The 20,282-nt window shown below is 45.2% G+C and overlaps 1 protein-coding gene across 1 annotated transcript in view; it reads left to right on the forward strand.

The window, feature by feature from the left end:
• Nucleotides 1-20,282, forward strand: part of KIAA2012 (KIAA2012 ortholog) — a 92,618-nt gene that overhangs the window by 30,925 nt on the left and 41,411 nt on the right. The window contains 1 exon segment of the mRNA XM_059704849.1: nt 15,158-15,234. Coding sequence (XP_059560832.1) covers nt 15,158-15,234 — 77 coding nt within the window.

The following is a 20,282-nucleotide window of genomic DNA, read 5'->3' on the forward strand; positions in this document are numbered from 1 at the left end:
TGACCCACTTGGTCACGTTGGGGCATTGCAACACTCAGAAAATTCAGAGGCTTAAAAAAAGAAAAGTTAAGTTAACTTGGAAGGATACAAGTTAAAACATTAGATATGACCTCTAAATTGCTTATTCTTGATTCAAATATATTTGAATCTATTCTCCTAATTGCAGCAGCAGCAATAGAAGTTTTCTTTCAAAAGTTCTTTTGTTCAGAAGTTTTTTACTGCAGGAAGTTCAAGGATGGCTATGTTAATGATTTAGGGCTTCAGGTCCCATGTAAATTTAAATTCCTGATCTCTTTCAGAATTTCCAATTAACACTTGTTCTTGTCCTAAGTGGATTTTCACCTCCAAAACATGTCCTGTTTTCAATAACTTAATTAGCATCCTTGTCTCTTGCAACTCTTGTTGGTGTGGTGGTTTTAAAATACAGGGGGTGGGCAAAAGTAGCTATATAGTTGTGAGTATGCTAAACAGTCTATTCTCTGTATTATTATGTATTTATTAATTACTGTGCTATTTGTTATTATTCTTAACCTACTTTTGCCCATCCCCGTATGTCTACAAATCCTCTGACACTTGTTCCTTTAAAAGGGAGAGCCTAGCCCAGCTGATGTGGCTCAGTGGTTGAGGGTCGATCTATAAACCAAGAGGTCACAGTTCAATTCCTGGTCAGGACACGTGCCTGGTGTGGGGTGTGCAGGAGGCAGCCAATCAATGCTTCTCTCTCATCATTGACGTTTCTCTCTCTCTCCCTCTCCCTTCCTCTCTGAAATCAATAAAAATACATTTTTAACAAAGCGAGAGAGCTTAATTCTCCTCATCTTGAGAGTGGGCTGGACATAGTGGCCACTGCGGGTAAACATAGGACATAGCAGCTGCAATGGTGTGTGACTGCGCAGACTGCGTCATAGAAGGCACTTCCGATTCCAAAATGACGGCGGGTAGGTGGAAGCTACGTTGACACGCTCGCAGGACCAAACTGGAATTATAACTGAAATACAGAAAAACCGTCCTGAATAATCAGCTGAGGTCTAGCTGGCGAGAACCCTGATACCTGAGGACGAGAAGCGGAGACCGCAGGGAGACTGGTAGGAGGGGCGGAGGCGTGAAAGGCTGGCCGGGCCCCACAGGCCGAAGCTGAAGTTCCCGAGAGCCATCTCAGCTGTGGGGGTTGCCACTGAGAACTCTGGGGTCTAAGCCCCAAGCTGGGCTCCCCAGCAGAGAGCTCCAGAACTGAGGCAGGTGCCCACGTAACATCTGGCTGTGGAAAGCAGGGGGTGCTATCTGCCAGGGAGAGACAGCGGGCACCCTCTTAAAGGGCCAACACATAAAATTTCACATGCAGCCACTCAGCTTGGGCCCAGGCAGAAGGAGGGCAAAGTGGACTGGAGCTGTGTGAGCAGAAGCCAGGGTTGGGGGCTCTGGGGTTAGAGCTCAGAAGGCAGACACCCCGGTTTCCTGTGCTGAGTCATTCCCTCACGCAGTCAGTGGAGGACATCATTTTCCTGCAGATCTTTACCACTGAGGCAGCTTCTGCCTGGGGGGAAGCAATTGCCCCACCCTGTTGGAAAACCCCTTGCCCCACCCTGTGGGAGAACATATTTGGCAATGATACATCTGATAAAGTGTTAATATCCAAAATATATAAGGAACCCTAGCTGGTTTGGCTCAGTGGATGGAGCGTCAGCTTGCTGACTGAAGGGTCCCAGGTTCAATTCCGGTCAAGGGCACATGCCCAGGCTGCAGGCTTGATTCCCAGTAGGGGGCATGCAGGAGGCATCCAATCGATGATTCTCTCTCATCATTGATGTTTCTATCTCTCTCTCCTTCTCCCTTCCTCTCTGAAATCAATAAAAATTATATATATATATATATATAAACTCATATAACTTAACAAGAGGAAGACCAACAATTAATTTAAAAATAGACACTTCTCCAAAGTGGACATAAAGATGACTAAGAGACATATGAAAAAAATCTCAAACTCACTGATCATCCGAGAGATGTATATTAAAAGGACAATGAGGTATCACCTCAAACCCATCAGAATGGCTACCATTAATCAACAAATGATAAGTGCTGGCGAGGATGTGGAGAAAAGGGAGCCCTAGCACACTGCTGCTGGGAATGCAGACTGGTGCAGCCATTATGGAAGACAGTATGAAGTTTCCTCAAAATGGAACTGCCATTTGACCCAATGATCCCATTTCTAGGAATATACCCTATGAAACCTGAAACACCAGTACACCCATATGTTCATAGCAGCACAATTTGCAATAGCTAAGATCTTAAAACAGCCCAAGTGCCCATCAGTAGATGAGTGGATAAAAAAGCTGTGGTACATTTGTACCATGGAATGCTATGCAGCAGTAAAAAAGAAGACTCTCTTACCGTTTGAGACAGCATGGAGGGACTGGAGAGTATTATGCTAAGTGAAATAAGCCAGTCAGAGAAAGACAAGTATCACATGATCTCACTCATATGTGGAATCTTATGAACAAAATAAACAAAATAGATCCAGAGACATAGAAGCCTGCAACAGACTATCAAATCTCACAGGGAAGGCGGGGGTGGGTGGGTGGGAGGGAAGAGATCAGCCAAAGAACTTGTATGCATACATGCATAACCCATGGACATCGACAATAGGGTGGTAAAGGCCTGGGGTGGGGGACAGGGATGGGCTAGAAGGGGTCAACGAGGGAAAAAAGGGGACATGTGTAATACTTTCAATAATAAAGATTTTAAAACATATAAAAAATAAAAGGCACTTCCTCCTTGTTTCCCTTGTGGAGTACTCATTCTGGGGAAAGTCAACCACCTTGTCTGTCATGAGGCAGTGAAAGGGAGAGGTCCACATGGCAACAGCCAGAACAAGCTCTCCAGGCTTGTGCGTGAGCCACTGTAGCGGGGATGCTCCGGCACCAGAGACCTCCCGACGACTGCATCCTGCGCTGACAGTGGGGCTGAGGCTCCCGGGAGACTTTATCCCAGAATCACACACCTCGTCCACTCCCAGGTCCCCACAGGAACTGCGTGAGATACAATAAAAGTTTGTTGTTTTAAATCATTAGATTTAGGTAATGTGTTTTCGGCCATAGATAATATACGTGGTGTCATTTCCTGATGGTCTGCAATTTGGTAAACAAAAAAGATAAAGGATCCGAGAATATCCCCGCTGGTCTCAAAACACTGATAATTTGGGGGCAAACAGATGCTCATTGGTGGACTTTCCCTTTGTTCTCCCCCTTTGTCATGTGCGATAATGTTGGTTGTGGGGACCCACGGGTAAAAGGATCCTTCGGTGCTGGTGGGACGGTTGACGAAGTACGATGTTCCTCGGGTAGCTTTTCTCTTGGCAGCGACTGGCTTTGTGAAGATGCCTGACATTTAAAGGACAAGCCCTTCGGATGAGGCCGCATGAGGAAGAAGAAAGAACTCCAGACTGAAATTTCAAAGTCTTGACTCTACCACCATGATTTCTGTGATCATGGGCAAGCAATTTCACTGCTTGGGAACTCAGCTGCCCTCAAGGACCCCACAGTCCGTCTGAGGACAGATTCTCAAGCAACTAACTACCACGAGGTGGAATCAGATGAGTCTGTAATAGACGCCTAAATAACACCAGTCGCGGGTGTTCGAGGAAGGAGCGGGGGATGAGGACGGGTTTTTCCAGAGACTCTCCATTTGCACTGATTTTTTGAGAAACAGTCGAAGTGGATAAAGAGAAGAAGGAGAGACATAACCAGCGGAGGGAACAGCATGAACAAAGGCTAAGAGATAGGAAAGTAGGGTATCCGTATGGGATGATGTGGGAGGACGACGTGCGGAATGGACTGTGGAGGGGCTTCATGGTGGGGTCGGAGCTGAAAGACAGGCCAGGGCCAGCCCAAGCAAGGCTTCCTATGCGAGGACAGAGCTGAAATGCTGCTTCTTAGGCAACAAGGAATCCCAGGATTCCTTTGAGGAGGGATGTCCTACAAGCCAACGTGTGTTCCAGCATGAAGGACACGCAAGAGAAAAGGTGGCGAGCCTGAGCTACTGCAGAATCATCCAGACAGTAGCGGATGAGGACCGTGGACAGACACAGCAGGAAGGTCCCCAGGCCACCCACGGGATGTGGGACCTCCACCAGCACCCTGCTTCGGAGCAGCCGTGACAAGCCTGTTTGTAGAGCATCTTGACAAAATCGGCTGCAATTCTCATCTCTGATTTTCTGCTCAAATCACCTTTTTTTCTGTTTTCACTTTCAGTTAAGAGGATTAGTTTGCGGAGAGGGTGTGTGTGTGTGTGTGTGTGTGTGTGTGTGTGTGTGTGTGTGTGTTGTGTATTTTAATTAAGATAAAGCAACAATTAAGTCCCTGGAGCCTGAGTCATTCCCACGGGCACAACCCTCTCCTGAGTGGCACTCAGCTCCGGCCGCCTCCCTCATTTTAAGTCAAACTCCCAGCAGCACATAAAAAGCAAATCCCAGTGTCATGCGCCTCTAAGCCTGTCAGCAATGCTCTGTGGCTGTTTTCTGGCTGGTGTGCTTCCAGGGAAGAGGCTGAGCTTCCTCGCAGAACACTGTGGTGAGTAATGAGTCCTCAGGAAAACCCTGAGAGCAGATTTCTTGGGAGCAGTGAGTGAGGCGAAGGGCAAGGCGGAAGCAGTGATGGAAAGTGTTTGTATAACCCGCCTGTCCCCTCTCACCCCGACACACACCGAGGTTTCTCTTTCATGATTGTTTTAGCCTCTTTCTCCCTCCCAACCACCGAGCACTCAATTCTTGGAGGGAAAATTAACATTCATTATGCAATTTATCTCTCTCCTTTTAATCCAGAGTGTCTGTCTCCAAGGTCCCTTCCTCAATAATTAATGTTTGTTCTCATTTCCCATTCTCCAGAGCATCTATTCTGGAACTGGAGGGTCAACAATTAACACTAATTATGGCTTTTCCCTCTCTCCAGTGTTGGTTCTCAGAATCCCAAGCCGCCACACTGAGCCTAAGTGTGTGTGTGTGTGTGTGTGTGTGTGTGTGTGTGTGTGTGTGTGGCTGTGTGTGTGGCTGTGTGCACACCAAGATGGGAAAGCAACAAAGAGCAGCTTTTCCAAGCCCCACCTCACTGTAGCAAACCAATAACCCAGACATTCATTTCCGGCAGCCTCTCTAGTATGGTTATTATCAGTAATGAGACAACGAAGCATAAATACATACGTACATGTGTTTGGAAATTAGTTTCAGTAGGTATTAGATGGATGATCTAGAAATCTTTTGCAGAAATCTATGACTTCCTGGACCTTTTCCTCCCTATTGCTATCTCCTTAATATCTCACACCTCTCTCTCTCTCTCTCTCTCTCTCTCTCTCTCTCTCCCTCTCTCTCTCCTTCTCTCTCTTTCACACACACACACACACACACACACACACACACAATTTCCTACTAAAAATCATTCTTTCATTTCCCATCCACTCATCTGACCCCTTTGCTATCTATCCCCCCCTCCCCCCCAACTTAACTGTCTTTCTCTGGTCTGACATCCCAATCCTCCGGGGCCATTGAAACGGCATTGTTTTAATTAATTTTCATGTGACTGACAAGGACAGCTAGGAGAATAATTCTCACCCATGGTGACTCTAAGAGATCACACACAAAAATTCATCAGGCCTGTGCAACAGCCTGTCTGTCTCTTTGGCTGCAATCAGATGGGCTAGAATCCCTCACGTCTCCCCGGCCCAACCCTTGTATTCACACTACAGCTGGAGGCTGGGCGCCTCACATGCGCCTGCGTCTGTCATCCCACCATTGCTGTGCGCACAGGGCTCTGTGACACATCTGCTGTGCACATCTGGGCACCTCCGCACAGCCTGTGTCAAGCAGTAACTGTTTCATGCTCTTGCTCTGTCAAGAGTTCCCCTCTCAGAAATTTGGCATCATGGTCCTGGCAGGGTTTCTCCCTTCAACATCTTAAATTAAAATATTACTTTCTTCAATGCTTTTAAGCCCTAAGTCAACCTTCTCTCCATGATAGCATCTAGGAATTTTCAAAGCCATCCCATTCATTACGAGGCTTAAGCATCAGGGCATCCATTTTGTGTTTTCCCCTGTCTTGGGGTAAGGAAAATAGCTTTTTTCAAGACTTTTTCACTCTTTAGGTAAAACTCTTCTTGTTTTTCAGCCTATGAATCTGTCAGTTCAAATTTCAGCCATGAAAATGAGGGGTCGAGTATTCAACATCTCCTATAAGTTTAGATTTTCCTCAAAAAGTCACCTGTGCTTCTCATCTATGTCATTTGACTCACGTACATATTATTTCATACCTAGACCTCCAGAAATACACAGCTTCTCCCCCAATATAGCAATAAGTGGGAAAGAGGGTTCACTTCATGAGTTACTCAGGGGCAGCCCTGGGTATGCTGGTCTGAGTGTAAATAGTGGGGGAGAAGAGAAGTCGGGTTGAACCAGTGCTTGTGCTTAGCTGGCCCAGGAAGGAGAATTTTCAGGGATGTCCTGAGGGTTCTGCAGGTCATATGCTGCACAATTATAACAAGATGATATTGGCTCCTAGAATTGTGCTCAGCTCAGCTTGCACAACCACAAACTGGGAAACTGAGAGAAAGACTCTCAGGCTTGGACTTTTAATGGAGGACTGAGCCCTGGCTGATTTTGCTCAGTGGATAGAGCGTTGGCCTGTGGATTGAAGGGTCCCGGGTTCTATTCTAGTCAAGTGCACATGCCTGGGTCGTGGGCTCAATCCCCAGTGGGGGGTGTGCAAGAGGCAGCTGATCAATGATTCTCAATCATCATTGATGTTTCTATCTCTCTCTCCCTCTCCCTTCCTCTCTGAAGTCAATTTAAAAAAAAAAAAAAAAAAAAAAAAAAACGGAGGACGGAGGCCAGTCCTGCCTCTTCCAAGCTTCCTCTCATATTGTGTTTCCCCCATAGAGAACTAAGCAAACACTGAGAGTAGAGGTCCACTTTGTAGCTTAACCTCCACCCACAGCCATCGCTGCTTCTGCTGCAGACCAGCAGGAAAGGATGATTATGTAGAGACTTTCTCTCCTAAAAATAGTTTTTGATTAATAGCAAAATGTGTGTGGTCTTCCTTACTGCTTATTTTTGGGACGGGCAGCAATGAATCCTGAGTGAGGGACCTGCTAAAGGAACAGGAAGCCAGGCCATAGATGGAGGGCCGGAGCCAGGCTGAGTGAAGGGAACTGTTTCTGCCAGAGGCTGCAAAACTAGAAGGGGGGGGGGGGGGGCGCGGGGAAGGCACAGTCATATGCTTGCCAATCTCAAAATCTGTCAGCAGAGAAATGCTCGGATGCCTGGTATTCCATATTACCCTTCCTGCCGTTCTCCTTGGGTGGAGAGGCTGACCGTCATGGGAAGAGTTTCCGTGTCAGTTCTGCTCACTCTCGCCCATTGGTTGGAAATGGGTCAAAGCAGCTCTTAAATAGAAGCCTTCAGTAAAGGAGTGGGAGGAGGAGGAGGAGAAGGAGGGGATCGTGATGATAGCTACCATTGTTGTCTCTCTTTGATAGGCCAATCATTGTGCTGAGTGCTTTACACTCATTATTTCTCTTCATCCTCACACCAATGATGTAAGATAAATTCTATTATCTTTATTTTTTATCTAGGACCATGCAGCTCAGAGAGGTTACATGACTTGCCCAAAGTCACACAGCTAAGTGGTGAAGCTGAGATTTGAATCTTAAGAAACTGGTGTGTGTTTTTTTACCACTGCTCAGGGTTAGTGGTGATGTCAGTCTACACAGGCACATTTCCACCTGACAACATGTGAGACGTTAGGAAGCTCCTGACTTAAAAATGACCCGTACAAACAAATGGCTTCTGTTGTTCTTTACTCCTGCCAATTCCCCTTACCAGCATCAGACCCCCTTGTGTGGATGACACTGAAAATGATTTGCAACTTTTAAAGATATGGAAGAAGGAGAGACGCTGAAAAAAATAAATTGTTCAGGAGAACCAAACTCTTGAAACAGATTTTCCAGCAAGATAGGCCTGTTTACAGGGTAGCTCTCCAGACCAAAAATATTCTTCCTAATATGACCAAAATTTTATAACTTCACTTCTACTGTTCTACAATTTAAATCTCACTAGTAATAGACTTATTTTGGATTCAGAAGTATTCTCTTAAAGTATTGATACTGAAAAGCTAATACTCATTCACACTTTAGTAAAATTTTATTTACTTGCAACCTAGATGAGAACTGCTGTGCTGAGGGACTGCAATTTCTGATAGGGGTGGAAACAGAGGTGGGTATTTTTAGGGTAAGTAGGGTTTTAAGGGTTGAAACATGTCTGACTGGTACAGTGCCCCAGAGAGCTTGGATTAATAGAGAATATTAGCTGTACAGGGAAGGAGGCAGAAGAAGGAGAAAAGTACAGAAAAGGAAATGGTAGAGTGCCAAAGACAAACTATTTCAGAATTGCCCCATAACAAGCTCTACGTCCAGGGAAAAGAAAGAAAACTTACTCCTTCTCTTCTCTATTCCTAGTCCCTAAAAGACCTTCATTAGGCTAATTCAAATCTTGTTCTCATTTCCAATTGTTTGAAAATACTGTTCCCTCTGCCTGAAGCACAATCTCTCTTCTCCTCCTAACACCCGACATATTTTTAAATTGTGGTAACATAGACATAACATAAAATTTGCCAACGTAACCATTTTTTAAGGGTAAAGTAGTGCTAAGTACATTCACACTGTTGTGCAACCAATCTCTAGAACTCTTTTCATCTTGCAAAACTGAAACTGTATACCCATGAAATAACTCCCCATTCTCCCCCAGCCCCCAGCCCCCGACAACCACCATTCTACCTTCCGCTATCCCCCAACTTTTACCCCTTTCCCTGGTTAACTCTTACTCATCATTCAGTTCCCAATTTCATTCTCAAGTCGACCTCCCTCCAGGCAGTTTTTCTGTGCCTCCCACCCAATCCTCTCCACCGACTGGGTGGCAGGCCTCTTCCACCCGCTCTCACTGCACCCTGTACGTGGCCCATCACAGCATCTCTCTTACAGAATGGTCTACTTTCTAGGCTTTCCTCTCCATTAGACTGCAAGCTTTTTAAGGACAGGGACCCACCAGTACCACGGGGACCTGGCAGAATGCTGCTGGCACACACAGACTATAGGTGTTTTATGTGCATTTGAATAATAAAAAAGTTCAGCTATAATACGGGTTAAACTGGTTTTTTGTTTTTTAAGAATGAGCTGGGAGACTCACCACCAAGTAGAACATAGTAGTTGCAGGAAAATGCATTCCAGTAGGCTGCCCTTATAAGCACAGAGTACCTCTTTCAGGGCTTAGAATGTAGGAAACGTATTTGTCCCCTTGATTTGCTCAACGACCTTAAAGAAAAACTCTTATATCTCTTTGTGTTTAACATCCCCCATTTATTTTTTAGGAAAATGGATATAACTCTACTCTGAAAATACTCAATATCCCCTGGAATTGAGTTCAAAGAGCAAGTTAACAAAAAGTTGTGAAAACTCTATAGGTGATTTCATTCTCAAGTTGACCTCCAGTGACTGGAATCACCTATAGAGTTTTCACAACTTTTGTTTCCTTATTGGTCATTTTGTTTTAATAAACAGTTTCAGATAAAAAAGATACGATTCTAAAAAATTATATAAATGGTGGACATTGATTATCTGTGGACTTGAAGATCGGTTTCAAATAATTGTAAAAGACTTCAGAAGTCAGGGACACATGCAATTTGTCATTTTGCAGAAGCAAGAAGTCAAATCCTAGGCATCATAAAGGTGGGAGACAAAACACCATCACTAAACTAGGGAGTGTACCCACCCAACTGCCCAGCACCCACATCTCTGTGTTGTGGTCTATATTCATTGTAACATCTGCAATAGCTCATGTTACATTATTTTTTTTAAAAGAACAACACTGATTTATATATTTTTTATCATTTTTTCTTTTTTTATATATTTTTATTGATTTCAGAGAGAGGGAGAGATAGAAACATCAATGATGAGAGAGAATCATTGATCAGCTACTTCCTGCACGCCCCTACTGGGACTGAGCCTGCAACGGAGGTATGTGCCCTTGACCAGAATCGAACCCGTGATCCTTCAGTCCACAGGCCGCCGCTCCATCCACTGAGCAAAACTGGCTAGGGCCATTGTTTTTTCTTAGTGGCCCTTAAAAGAAGGCCAATTGCTGGGGCTGGTGATGGAAGTAAGAGAAAAGTGAAGTGGGTTTAACAATTTGATGAGTCTCTGACCCCCCAAAATGGTTTTATAAATTAATCCTTTGTTTATAGATTCATTTATTTATAGACTCATCAAGAGTCTAAAGAGTTCCCCTTCTTTTTTCATTTCCACTTTAGTTTTATTGGGAATGTGATATACAAAGGGTATTCACAAGTCCAAGGATTCCTGAAGTTCTCCGAACATGTCCCTCCCAAAGCAGTCCAGATCTGCGGTTCACGCACTGTACGAGATGCATGTGCCATCAGGGCCTTCCGCAAGCAGTGAAGTAGGACTTGGCACAACACGTTTTAAGGCTGATCTGTGTGTATGTGTATCATTTACATTTCTCAACCCATAAAAAGGTTTGGTATATTAATTTCTGTTCTGTCAAGTGATCAAAAAATTATACTTTTCATTAATAATCTGTAAATACTGTTTTCTATTTTATCACCCTTCAGATGTTTATCTTCTCATCAAAGAACAACAACAAAAACATAGCGAAGCATGAGGCTTTTCTTCAGGATTTTTTCCCCCCTGGTTTCTCTCTTGCTGCTTTCATACATCTCCCTGTGGCCCAAGCATTTTCACTTGCTATTGTCTTCGTTCTCTACGATTTGTCATTTGAAAATTAATGAAGACACCAGTATCAGAACATGTCCAATAGAAAGAATTAGCGAGTCTATTTTACAGAGTACATAAAGATTATGTATTCATTCATTCGGTAAATACTAATTGACCACCTACTAATGCTAAATACAGTGCCAGGCACAAGAATACAGTTGAGAGACAAAGTCTATGCCTTAAAGTAGTGGAGTGTGCTTAGAGCTTTGAACGAGCACAGGCTACCTCCACTGAGAGGTTGAGAAGTATTTTGGAAGCAGAGGACACTTAGGCTGAGTTTCTAAGGATATCTGTAGGGAGCGGCCAAGTGGAGGAGAAGAAAGGAGGCTCCAGGGAAAGAGGCCATATGAAGGCTAATGACACCATGGGAGAAGTGAGAGCAGCTTGTAATGCCTGGACCCCAGGGCACATGTAGGGGAGGAAGTGGTGAGAAACTCAGCTGGAGGGGTAAGCAAGAGCTAAATTATAAAGGGCCATAGCCAGCAACTAAGGAATTTATCCCAACGGCTTTGAGATCCTGTTTACACAGAAATTGACATAACCAGGTTTTTATTTCAGAGAAATGATTCTCCCAGCTATGTAAAGAATGGATTGAAAGGGGAAAGACTAGAGGCTGGGAGACCAGATGTCTATACTTGTTTGAGAGCACGTGAGCAAGAATAATATTTTCTGCACCATTAAGGCCACCACATGAATTAAATGGATTAGCCACTTTGTATGTAGTTCTACCTTCAACCTCTTTTTTAATTCCCTTCTTCCATACATTCTTCCACCAGAAGTATCCTTATTAATCTTATGATATATCTTGATTAGAGGGTTTCTCATGTAGCTGATTTTTTTTGTTATTGCTACACGAGTCAAATTTAAATTCCATCATCTAGCTTGCGTTCCATTTGGGGCTTGGTAAACTGCCATGTATCACTGGACCTCTCCATAAAAAATAATTTATGAACTTTTGAGAGAAGTTGGTTTTCCCAAAGCTAAAGCCAGACCCTTGAGACTGAGCTAGCCTTGGTCTACGAAGACATAAGTAAGTAAAAGAACTGTTATTCCAAATTGGAAGAAAAATATTGCTCTTGCATTTATTGCATTTCCATATTTAAATTCGGAATGACTCATATCTTCTAGATCCGTCTAGCTGGCTCCTTTAATAGAGCTCCCTGGGGTATGTCTTTGGCCTGGAGACTTTCTCAGGTCTTGAGCAACTATTTGATATGCCCATCTCACCCTCCTCATCATCCAGGAAAATTTAAAGAGAAAATGTGTGGCATTAGCAAGGTCTTAAATCTTACCCCAAGAATTTGATAATGACAATACCAAAAGGCCATCTTGGGTCTCAGTCTCCTACATCAAACAAGCAGACTTGAGATTTATTATAACACAATAAACACCCTATAGGCCATAGACATCTTGAGTCCTATCCTACGAAATAAGTATTTTTAGATAGCAGTCCTAAGGAAAGGTCAGCTGGCCTATATAAAGGGACCAGAATTATCCTTCCTTTTATGGTTTAGTTTATACTGGGAAGAATTTCTTTTTAATAATCTGGAATTTGCCGTTGCATCTTCCATTTTGGACCAAAATAAAAACCATGGAGGTACAAACGCTGACTTTTAGGCCTCCTCCTCTTGGTTCCTGCCGTAAGTCCACGTGCAAAGCTCTGAGAAGGCCAAGTTTCTCCCTGAGGTCTGTGTGGCAATGAAGAGATCCCTCCTCAGTGATGAACCACCGCAGGTGCGGGCGAAGTTCCATGACAGCAGGCTGATGATCAAAGGCCACTCATGCCTCAGAAGGGTGCGTGTGGGAAAAGGCCCTGAACAGATTTAAAGAGGCTCCTGCCAGCACCTCCAAAAGCTACTGCCCTTGTGGCCACAGAATGTGGGGCCCCTTTGGAGCCTACGGGTCTGACAGCATCTATGGAGGAGGCAGGTGGCCCACGTTGCCTGATAAGGTGACTCTTTGGAGTTCAGTTCCCACTCTGATGCCAGATGGGACCCGCCAGAGTAAATATGACTACCTTTCCTTTTTAACTAAAACGGTGAACCACAACTTGGCAATTACACATGGTCAACATAGGTTTACGTAGAAGGAAATTTTAAGGCATCTTATTCCAGACTAGAATCAGATGCTCTCTCCTGCTATTCAAGTCTTGAGTGTTTGGTGAAGGATCCCATGACTCGAAGAAGGCAGCGGAGGCTTGGGATGGGACCCCATCGAGTAAGGGTCATCTCGGAGCTGCCGGTTATCTGGCGGGAAGGCTATCTCCTTGCTAAAAGCCTGTGGTTAGATTAATGCGCACGTTTGAAAATCCGCTCTGGCCTGATGGTGGGCAGCCAGGGAAGGAGAGTGTTTTCTGTTTATCTCTTTAGTGGCAGAAATGTTCATCACAGAAAGACCGCGAGCTCCCAGTTTCAGGCCGGCCTGGAAGCTGTGCCACCCGTATCTGTGACTGTGCACATGGCCTCCGGAATGATGAAAAGGAGCCGGGTCTGTGTTCACAGCCAGTTGTCTGCGTTGGTCAATGAGTTCGTTTCTTCGGCTTGATAACAGGGGTAGATCTCCCCACACTGTTCAGAGAGAAAGTGTTACCACCCCCATTGCTCTATCTCCCAGGAATGCAGTGTGAGTTGCGTCTCCTCCTCGACAGCTTAGACCTCAGTAAATTATCAGGGTCTTGACCCACGAGATGGAGAAGTCTTAAGCGATTTTTCAGCCTCCTATCTAAAAATGTGTTTACATTTCTTGAACTCTGGCTGACTGATTCATTCTCCTGGTGTTGCAAGAACTTTCCTTATGCGTTAGAATTTATAAGTTTCATTTCTGAGAGACCCGTGGTTCCTTTCAAGCCACAGTGAAATGAACCTCATCGCAACACGATTCTGCTGGGCTGGATTTGTCCGGGGGCCAAGCAGCTGGGATGTGGCAAGCTCAAGTGAGGCTAACAGGAGGCAGTGTGATGTGGAAGGGAAAGTACAAGATGCTAAATCAGGAGATCCGGTCTTGGGCTATTTCAAGGTATGGCCCTGAGCCAATCCCAGGAAACCACTCTCTGGGCCTCAGTTTCCCCAGCTGTTTTCAATTTTTAAACGTTTTAAATCTGTACTGAAGCCATTTTCAAACGAGACAGAAGAGGACAGCTGAGAAACAACAGAAAAGGAAAGGTCAGCCCACAAGGCATGACTGGAGGCTTCAGGTCAAGGAGACAAAGAAGCAGAGTCACATGTGGCCACAGGCTCTTAAAAGAGCTACTTCCGAGCAGCAAGCATGGAAAGAACTTTCTGTTGGACACTCGTCCCACACAAGAGGCTAAACTCCTTTGACAGAGGAGCCATGCGCCTGGCTAAATTTGTTCCTCAAATAAACATTCCTTTATAAACATTGAATTTGCTTTCTAAGAGGAAGAAAGAAAAACAAAATAAACCCTATCCCTCTGCAGCTTGGGGTTTCAATCAGGCAGTCTTGGGCTCGAAGCCTCACTGGTGCCCAGTCAGTGGTTGCCCTATGAACCAGGAGGTCCTGGTTCAATACTCCATCGGGACGCATGCCTGGGTTGCGGGCTCGATCCCCAATAGGGGGCGCGTAGGAGGCAGCCGATCAATGATTCTCTCTCATGATTGATGTTTCTCTCTCTCTCTCCCTCTCCCTTCCTCTCTGAAATCAATAAAAATATATTTTTTTCAAACACCTCACTAGTTATACAAGCTTGAGGCGGTGACTTTACCTTCCGAGCCTCAGTTTCCACACCTGTAGGGAGCAGAGATAGCACAACCGCGGAGGAGAGGCGTGTGGATTACACGCCAACTCCATGTCTGTGTCTGTGGGGCACCTGCTCCTTGGAGGGCCCCACTGTGGCATCACGCCCCCTCCTCTCCTGTTGCCCCTCCACACTGTGAGGGGAAAGGGAAAGGGGACATCTCTGATCTCTCAATCTGGAAGGTTGCAGAAGCATTTTCCTGCTTCTGTGAAGTGCTATCATACAAAATTCATATTCGGCAGCATCAGCAGATTTTTCCCATCAATATTTCCTTTTTAATTTCGGCTTTATCTGAGTCTTAGTAGCACAAAGAATTTAATTTTTTTTTTCTTTTAAAGATCAACCAAGACAAGAAAATTGAAATTTGAATATATCTTAACGCTATATGTAACTGGTGTTTAGACGGCCCATAGAGGTTATGGTTATTATTTGTTGAGTAAATATGAATGCCATCTGTGTAGGTATGTGTGTTTATAATCTTACACATATGGACTAGGTGTGCATGTATATGGTATGTATAAAAATTCATGAGACCTACATCTGACAACTTGGATTCTTTTCTAATTTCTACCACAGCAAACACTGAATCTGGAGCCGATCTTCCCATGGATCTTAATAAAACCTCACCTTTGACCCAAAAGCCAGAGAAGCAGGTACAGTATTGATTTTATTTACTTATTTATTTATGATACATTTTTGTTGTTTTCAGAGAGGCAGGGAGAGGGAAAGAGAGAAAGAAACATCAATGATGAGAGAATCATTGATTGGCTGCCTCCTGCATGCTCCCGACTGGAGATCGAGCCCACAACCTGGGCATGTGCCCTTGACTGGAACTGAACCCAGGACCCTTCAGTCCATAGGCCGACGCGCTAACCACTGAGCAGCCGGCTAGGGTTACAGTATTGATTTTAAATGAGCAGGAGATGGGGAGTCAGAACGTTTGGGTTCTTGTCCTGGCTTGCTGTGTGACCCTAAATGAGATTCTTCCCCTCTCTGGGCCTCATCTGCCTCATCAATAAAATGAGACAAATGAACTATAAAATCCCAGAGGTTCCTTCACTCACAGACTGGGAATGTTTTGTCTGGCTCTTCGTGTTCATGAATAAGCTGAATGGGCTTTTCCCTCATTTCTGCAACATCAAAAAGGGAACATAGAACAAAGAAAGGTACCATCCATTGAGGCTGGAAGCACTAAGACTTTGTGGCAATGGGCCTGTTTTTTCCACTCCAATTCTCATTCCTAATGTGTGTGTGTGGGGGGGGGGGGGGTAGAACTATCAAGAAAAAAAAACACAAGGATGCCTTAAAGAAAGGAGAAAAAGGCTGCATCCAGGTGGGTTAGGAATATCAGTGATTCAAAGGCATATGTTCACAAATATTTGCAATTTTGTTCCTTCATTTGAAGCTTTGAGGCTGGAACTATCTTCCAACTCTCTGGAGAGACAACTCAGGGGAATTCCTGCCGCTGCTCAGGGTTCCCAGACCCTGAAGCAGGAGCAGCCCGGCTCCCTCCTCTCAGGTCGGTCCCTGGTCCCTGGTGTGACAGCCGAGGGGCAAGGGCGCTTGATCGCTCTTCTCTCTTATCTCCCACTTCCTGCCACAGCCCGACTGCCACTCTTCTCTCACACCCATTAAAAAACAATCTCAAATATACATTTTCATAGATTTTTTTAAATCGGATAAAAGTCGTTTTTGTTTTCATCTGTGCGACGAGCTGGCTCTGTGGGAAGACCCGAACTTTCCCTGTTAGATACCCAGGCCTGGATCAGGCCTCCGCTGAGCCACCCCTTCCCACCACTGAGGATCCACACAACCAACGTTTGCTTTTTTTTTTTTTTTTTACATTCCCACTTTGAAGACACACTTTATACGGGATCGAGAAGCTTTTCTAAGAGAGTCTGTAACTATGGAAAAGATAATATGCTATATATTTCCTTAAAATCTATTTTTATTGATTTCAGAGCAGGAGGGAGAGAGAGAGAGATAGAAACATCAGTGATGAGAGAGAATCACTGATCAGCTGCCTCCTGCACGCCCCCTACTGGAGATCGAGCCCACAACCCAGGCACGTGCCCTTGACCAGAATCAAACCTGAGACCCTTCAGTCCTCAGGCCAATTGCTCTATCCACTGAGCCAAACTGGCTAAGGCCATATGCTCTGTTTTGGTAATTCCACAACTCCAAAGGCCCTGCAAATACCTCACACGCCCCAAACACGCTCCACATTCACCCAGCCCCGTGGCTGTGTTTCAGGAGAATTGACATCGCCTGCCATGAAAAAGGGGCTCGGTCGTGTCAAATTAAGTCCTAGACTGAACTGTTAACCTTGCAGTCAGAGGAACACCGGGCCGAGGGTCTGACACTCTAACCCCGGGGTCGCCCGTGAGGCTGTGGCAAAACCAGCTGCTCTGAGAACTTCACGTGCCCCCTTCGTGAAAAGAGGGGGGGTCATTCCCCCCAGAGCCAATTGCCTTCTTTCCTCTAGCAGCATCCCCCAAAAGGAAAACCACTTAAGGAGAAAGTCTAGGGAGCCCCACCAGCCCTTAAACACAGAGAAAATGGAGGTGGAGTGGGGGTGGTACCCTCCTTGCCGACCCCCCTTACTTCTTGAGGCTAATGGCCCTTTATTAGATTAATCACTGACTTCGATTTTAACTACTTCCTCAGCCTACTCCATGTAAATGACTAATTTCGAGTTACTATAAAGCATCTGGAAAGGATTTAGAAACAAATTTCTGCCCAGCAGATTTCAGTTACGTACCTTGATGGATTCCTCTCCCTGTCGCCTTCCACTCTGAAGCAGGCTAGGGTATCACACAAAATTGATCTTTATCAGCATCAGCAGTTTCTGCTCTTCCTTCCTGTCCGCGAATTCCCCACTGACTCACCCTCTCCCTCCCTCACTGGGGTCTTCCCATATTTGGAGTTCAGTCACATAAAATGCTTTTACATTTTTATCACGGCGCTGGCTGCAAGGGGAGCAAAAACCCCAAAGGTGGGATGCTTTGGCAGCCCCGCGCCTTAGGGAGAAGTCACAGACCCAGAATTGGGAGATAACTTCTGAGGGGTGGGTAAGAGAGCAAGCCAGGGGGTGCTTGGCAGACGTGACTGGGTTCATGGATGCACCCGGTTCCGGAGGCTGCCTATGGATGCCCCCTACTGGCTGGATTTATTATATATTTATTTTATTTTATTTTATTTTTTTATTGATTTCAGAGAGGAAGGGAGAGGGAGAAAGAGGTAGAAACATCAAGGATTAGAGATAATCATTGATTGGCTGCCTCCTGGACGCCCCACACTGTGGATGGGCCCGCAACCAGGCATGTGCCCTGATCGAGAACCGAACCGTGACCTCCTGGTTCACTGGTCGATGCTCAGCCACTGAGCCACGCTGGCCGGGCGGTCCTGCCTGGATCTAAACGCCTCTGCTGTGCGTTTCCTAAGCGGGGTCTGCGCTGGGAAGGGGGCAGGAAGATCTGGGGCTCCTGCCTCCAATGCACAGGATGGCAAATCGTGGGCCCAGCTCCAGAGACACCCCTCCACACCGGGCGACGGACCAGGGCCTCGGAGGAGCATCCATAAATAGAAATGAGAGGAGCAACTGACATCAACCACTTCCTAGGAGTTGGAGGAGGGGGTGCAGTGGGGGGGGGGGCAGAAAACTACAAGGGGAAATGTGGAGATGAAAAGAGCAATGAAAAAAGGAAAAGGAGACAAGCAGACGTGTTTCCACTCCAAGCTCCCACTTCCTCTTTCAAACGAACGGCCTCCCCACTGCGAACAGGATCAAGTATTTATAAGGCATTTTTTGCATATTAATAACAGCTGCAGATGGCGCGCTGCCCGTGCTGAGGTCCTAAAGGTATGGTGCCCTTTTTTAATGCGGGTCCTTGCAGCTCCTCACGGAATGTGATCGCCTCCTTCACATGTATTCCCCTTCCTGCCTCGTGGCACCTCCTGAGGCCTTTCATTTGATTAAGAGAAATTTCATGCCTGGGATACGGTCAGAGACCAGTGCGGTTCCTACCTGGTGGCTGACATCAATCGCGGCGACGCGGTCCTCTTCCCCAGGGCCTCCCTGTGCAGAGGCTGCAGCTCGGGTGAGGTGACCAGCACCTAACGAGAGTATTAAAATTGTAAATGGCAATTCTAGGAGGAAACATTAACATATCTATGCGGGGGGGGGGGGGGGGGTGCCGGGCAGGAGGATGAAAGTAAAACTTTTAAGTTTAAAAATAATTGCATTCCCTAAAACAGCATTATTATCTATACTCAGTAAAGATCACGTTCAACTTTAAAAGGAAAACATTGAGAACCTGGAAAAATAAGCAAAAGGCAAACAATAATAGTGATAGAAAGCAAGTATGGGAAAATATTCCTCCTGCGTGGCAATTTAAATGCAAATTGAGGCAAACTGGAGATCAGTGCTCTATTTGAGATGCGCGTCTCCTCTCGATTTTTTAAAAGGCAACACCCAGTACTGCCAAGGTTTGGGTAAAACCCGCACACTCCTGGTGGGGTATAATCTGTTTCAATCCATGTGTAAAGCAAAATGGCAATATGACTTGTGAAAACAGGAAAAAATATTTATAGCCATTGATTCGCTGTTTCTGACTTCTGGGAATTTATCCTAAGGGAATAATTCAGCAGGAAAAAAAGTGAGTGAAGATGTCCAGTGCAGCCTTATCTATAATAGAGAAATATGGGCAACAGCCTAGAATAGTCCAACATGGGAGAGTTAACTGTGACATAGCCCTCTCAGTGAGGGGTTTAACTCAGGCATTAAAAAACGATGCTTGTTCCAGCTAGAAATTGTGATTTAATACTAATGGTATGACGCAGGGTTTTTTAACCTCAACACCACTGGCATGTGGGGCCAGAGTCTTTGTGGCGTGGGTTTTCCTGTACATTGTAGGGTATTGAGCAGCATCCCGAGCCTCTACTCACGAAAGGCCAGTAACACTCTCCCAGTTGTGACCATCCACAGAGGTCTCCAGACCTCGCCACGTGTCCCCGGAGGGCAAATCACAGCCAGTTGAGAACTACCAATGTGACTTTAAAAACGGAAGTCAAAGTCATGTGAACCGTGACTGCTGCAATGTGTTTGTAAAAATGTATGTACAGCCCGGCCAGCGTGGCTCAGTGGTTGAGCATAAAGCCATGAACCAGGAGGTTGCTGTTTGATTCCCGGTCAGGGCACGTACGTGCCCGGGTTGCAGGCTTGATCCTTGCTCGGTAGTGGGTGTGCAGGAGGCAGCCAATCAATGATTCTCTGTCATCATTGATGTTTCTGTCTCTCTCTCTCCCTCTCCCTTCCTCTCTGAAATCAATAAAAAAAAATACATTTTTTAAATGAATCTGTAAGGAAAAGACTTGCATATAATGCATTCAAAAAAGTCTAGTCATGCTAATTTGAAATTAGGGATGTGTTAAGTTGAGCTTTTTTGTTTTCAGTCTGCCTGTTTTTCTTTTTTTCAAAATTCCCCCTGTAAGAAGGAAAAATAGATCATGAGGACGCCTGGTTTTAAGTCTGGCTTAAAATAACTGAGGGGGTCACAGAAAACAAGTGTACAGAAAACTAAACAAGGGTCAACACCATAGCGCCATTATTTTTTAACTTCTGTTAGTTAAAATTATTTAACATTCATTAGGTTTTATTAGATTGTTGGATAGGGCTATCAGAATTCTCCTGTTAAGGATC

Source organism: Myotis daubentonii, chromosome 7 (genome assembly GCF_963259705.1).
Source record: "Myotis daubentonii chromosome 7, mMyoDau2.1, whole genome shotgun sequence".
Classification (NCBI taxonomy): domain Eukaryota; kingdom Metazoa; phylum Chordata; class Mammalia; order Chiroptera; family Vespertilionidae; genus Myotis; species Myotis daubentonii.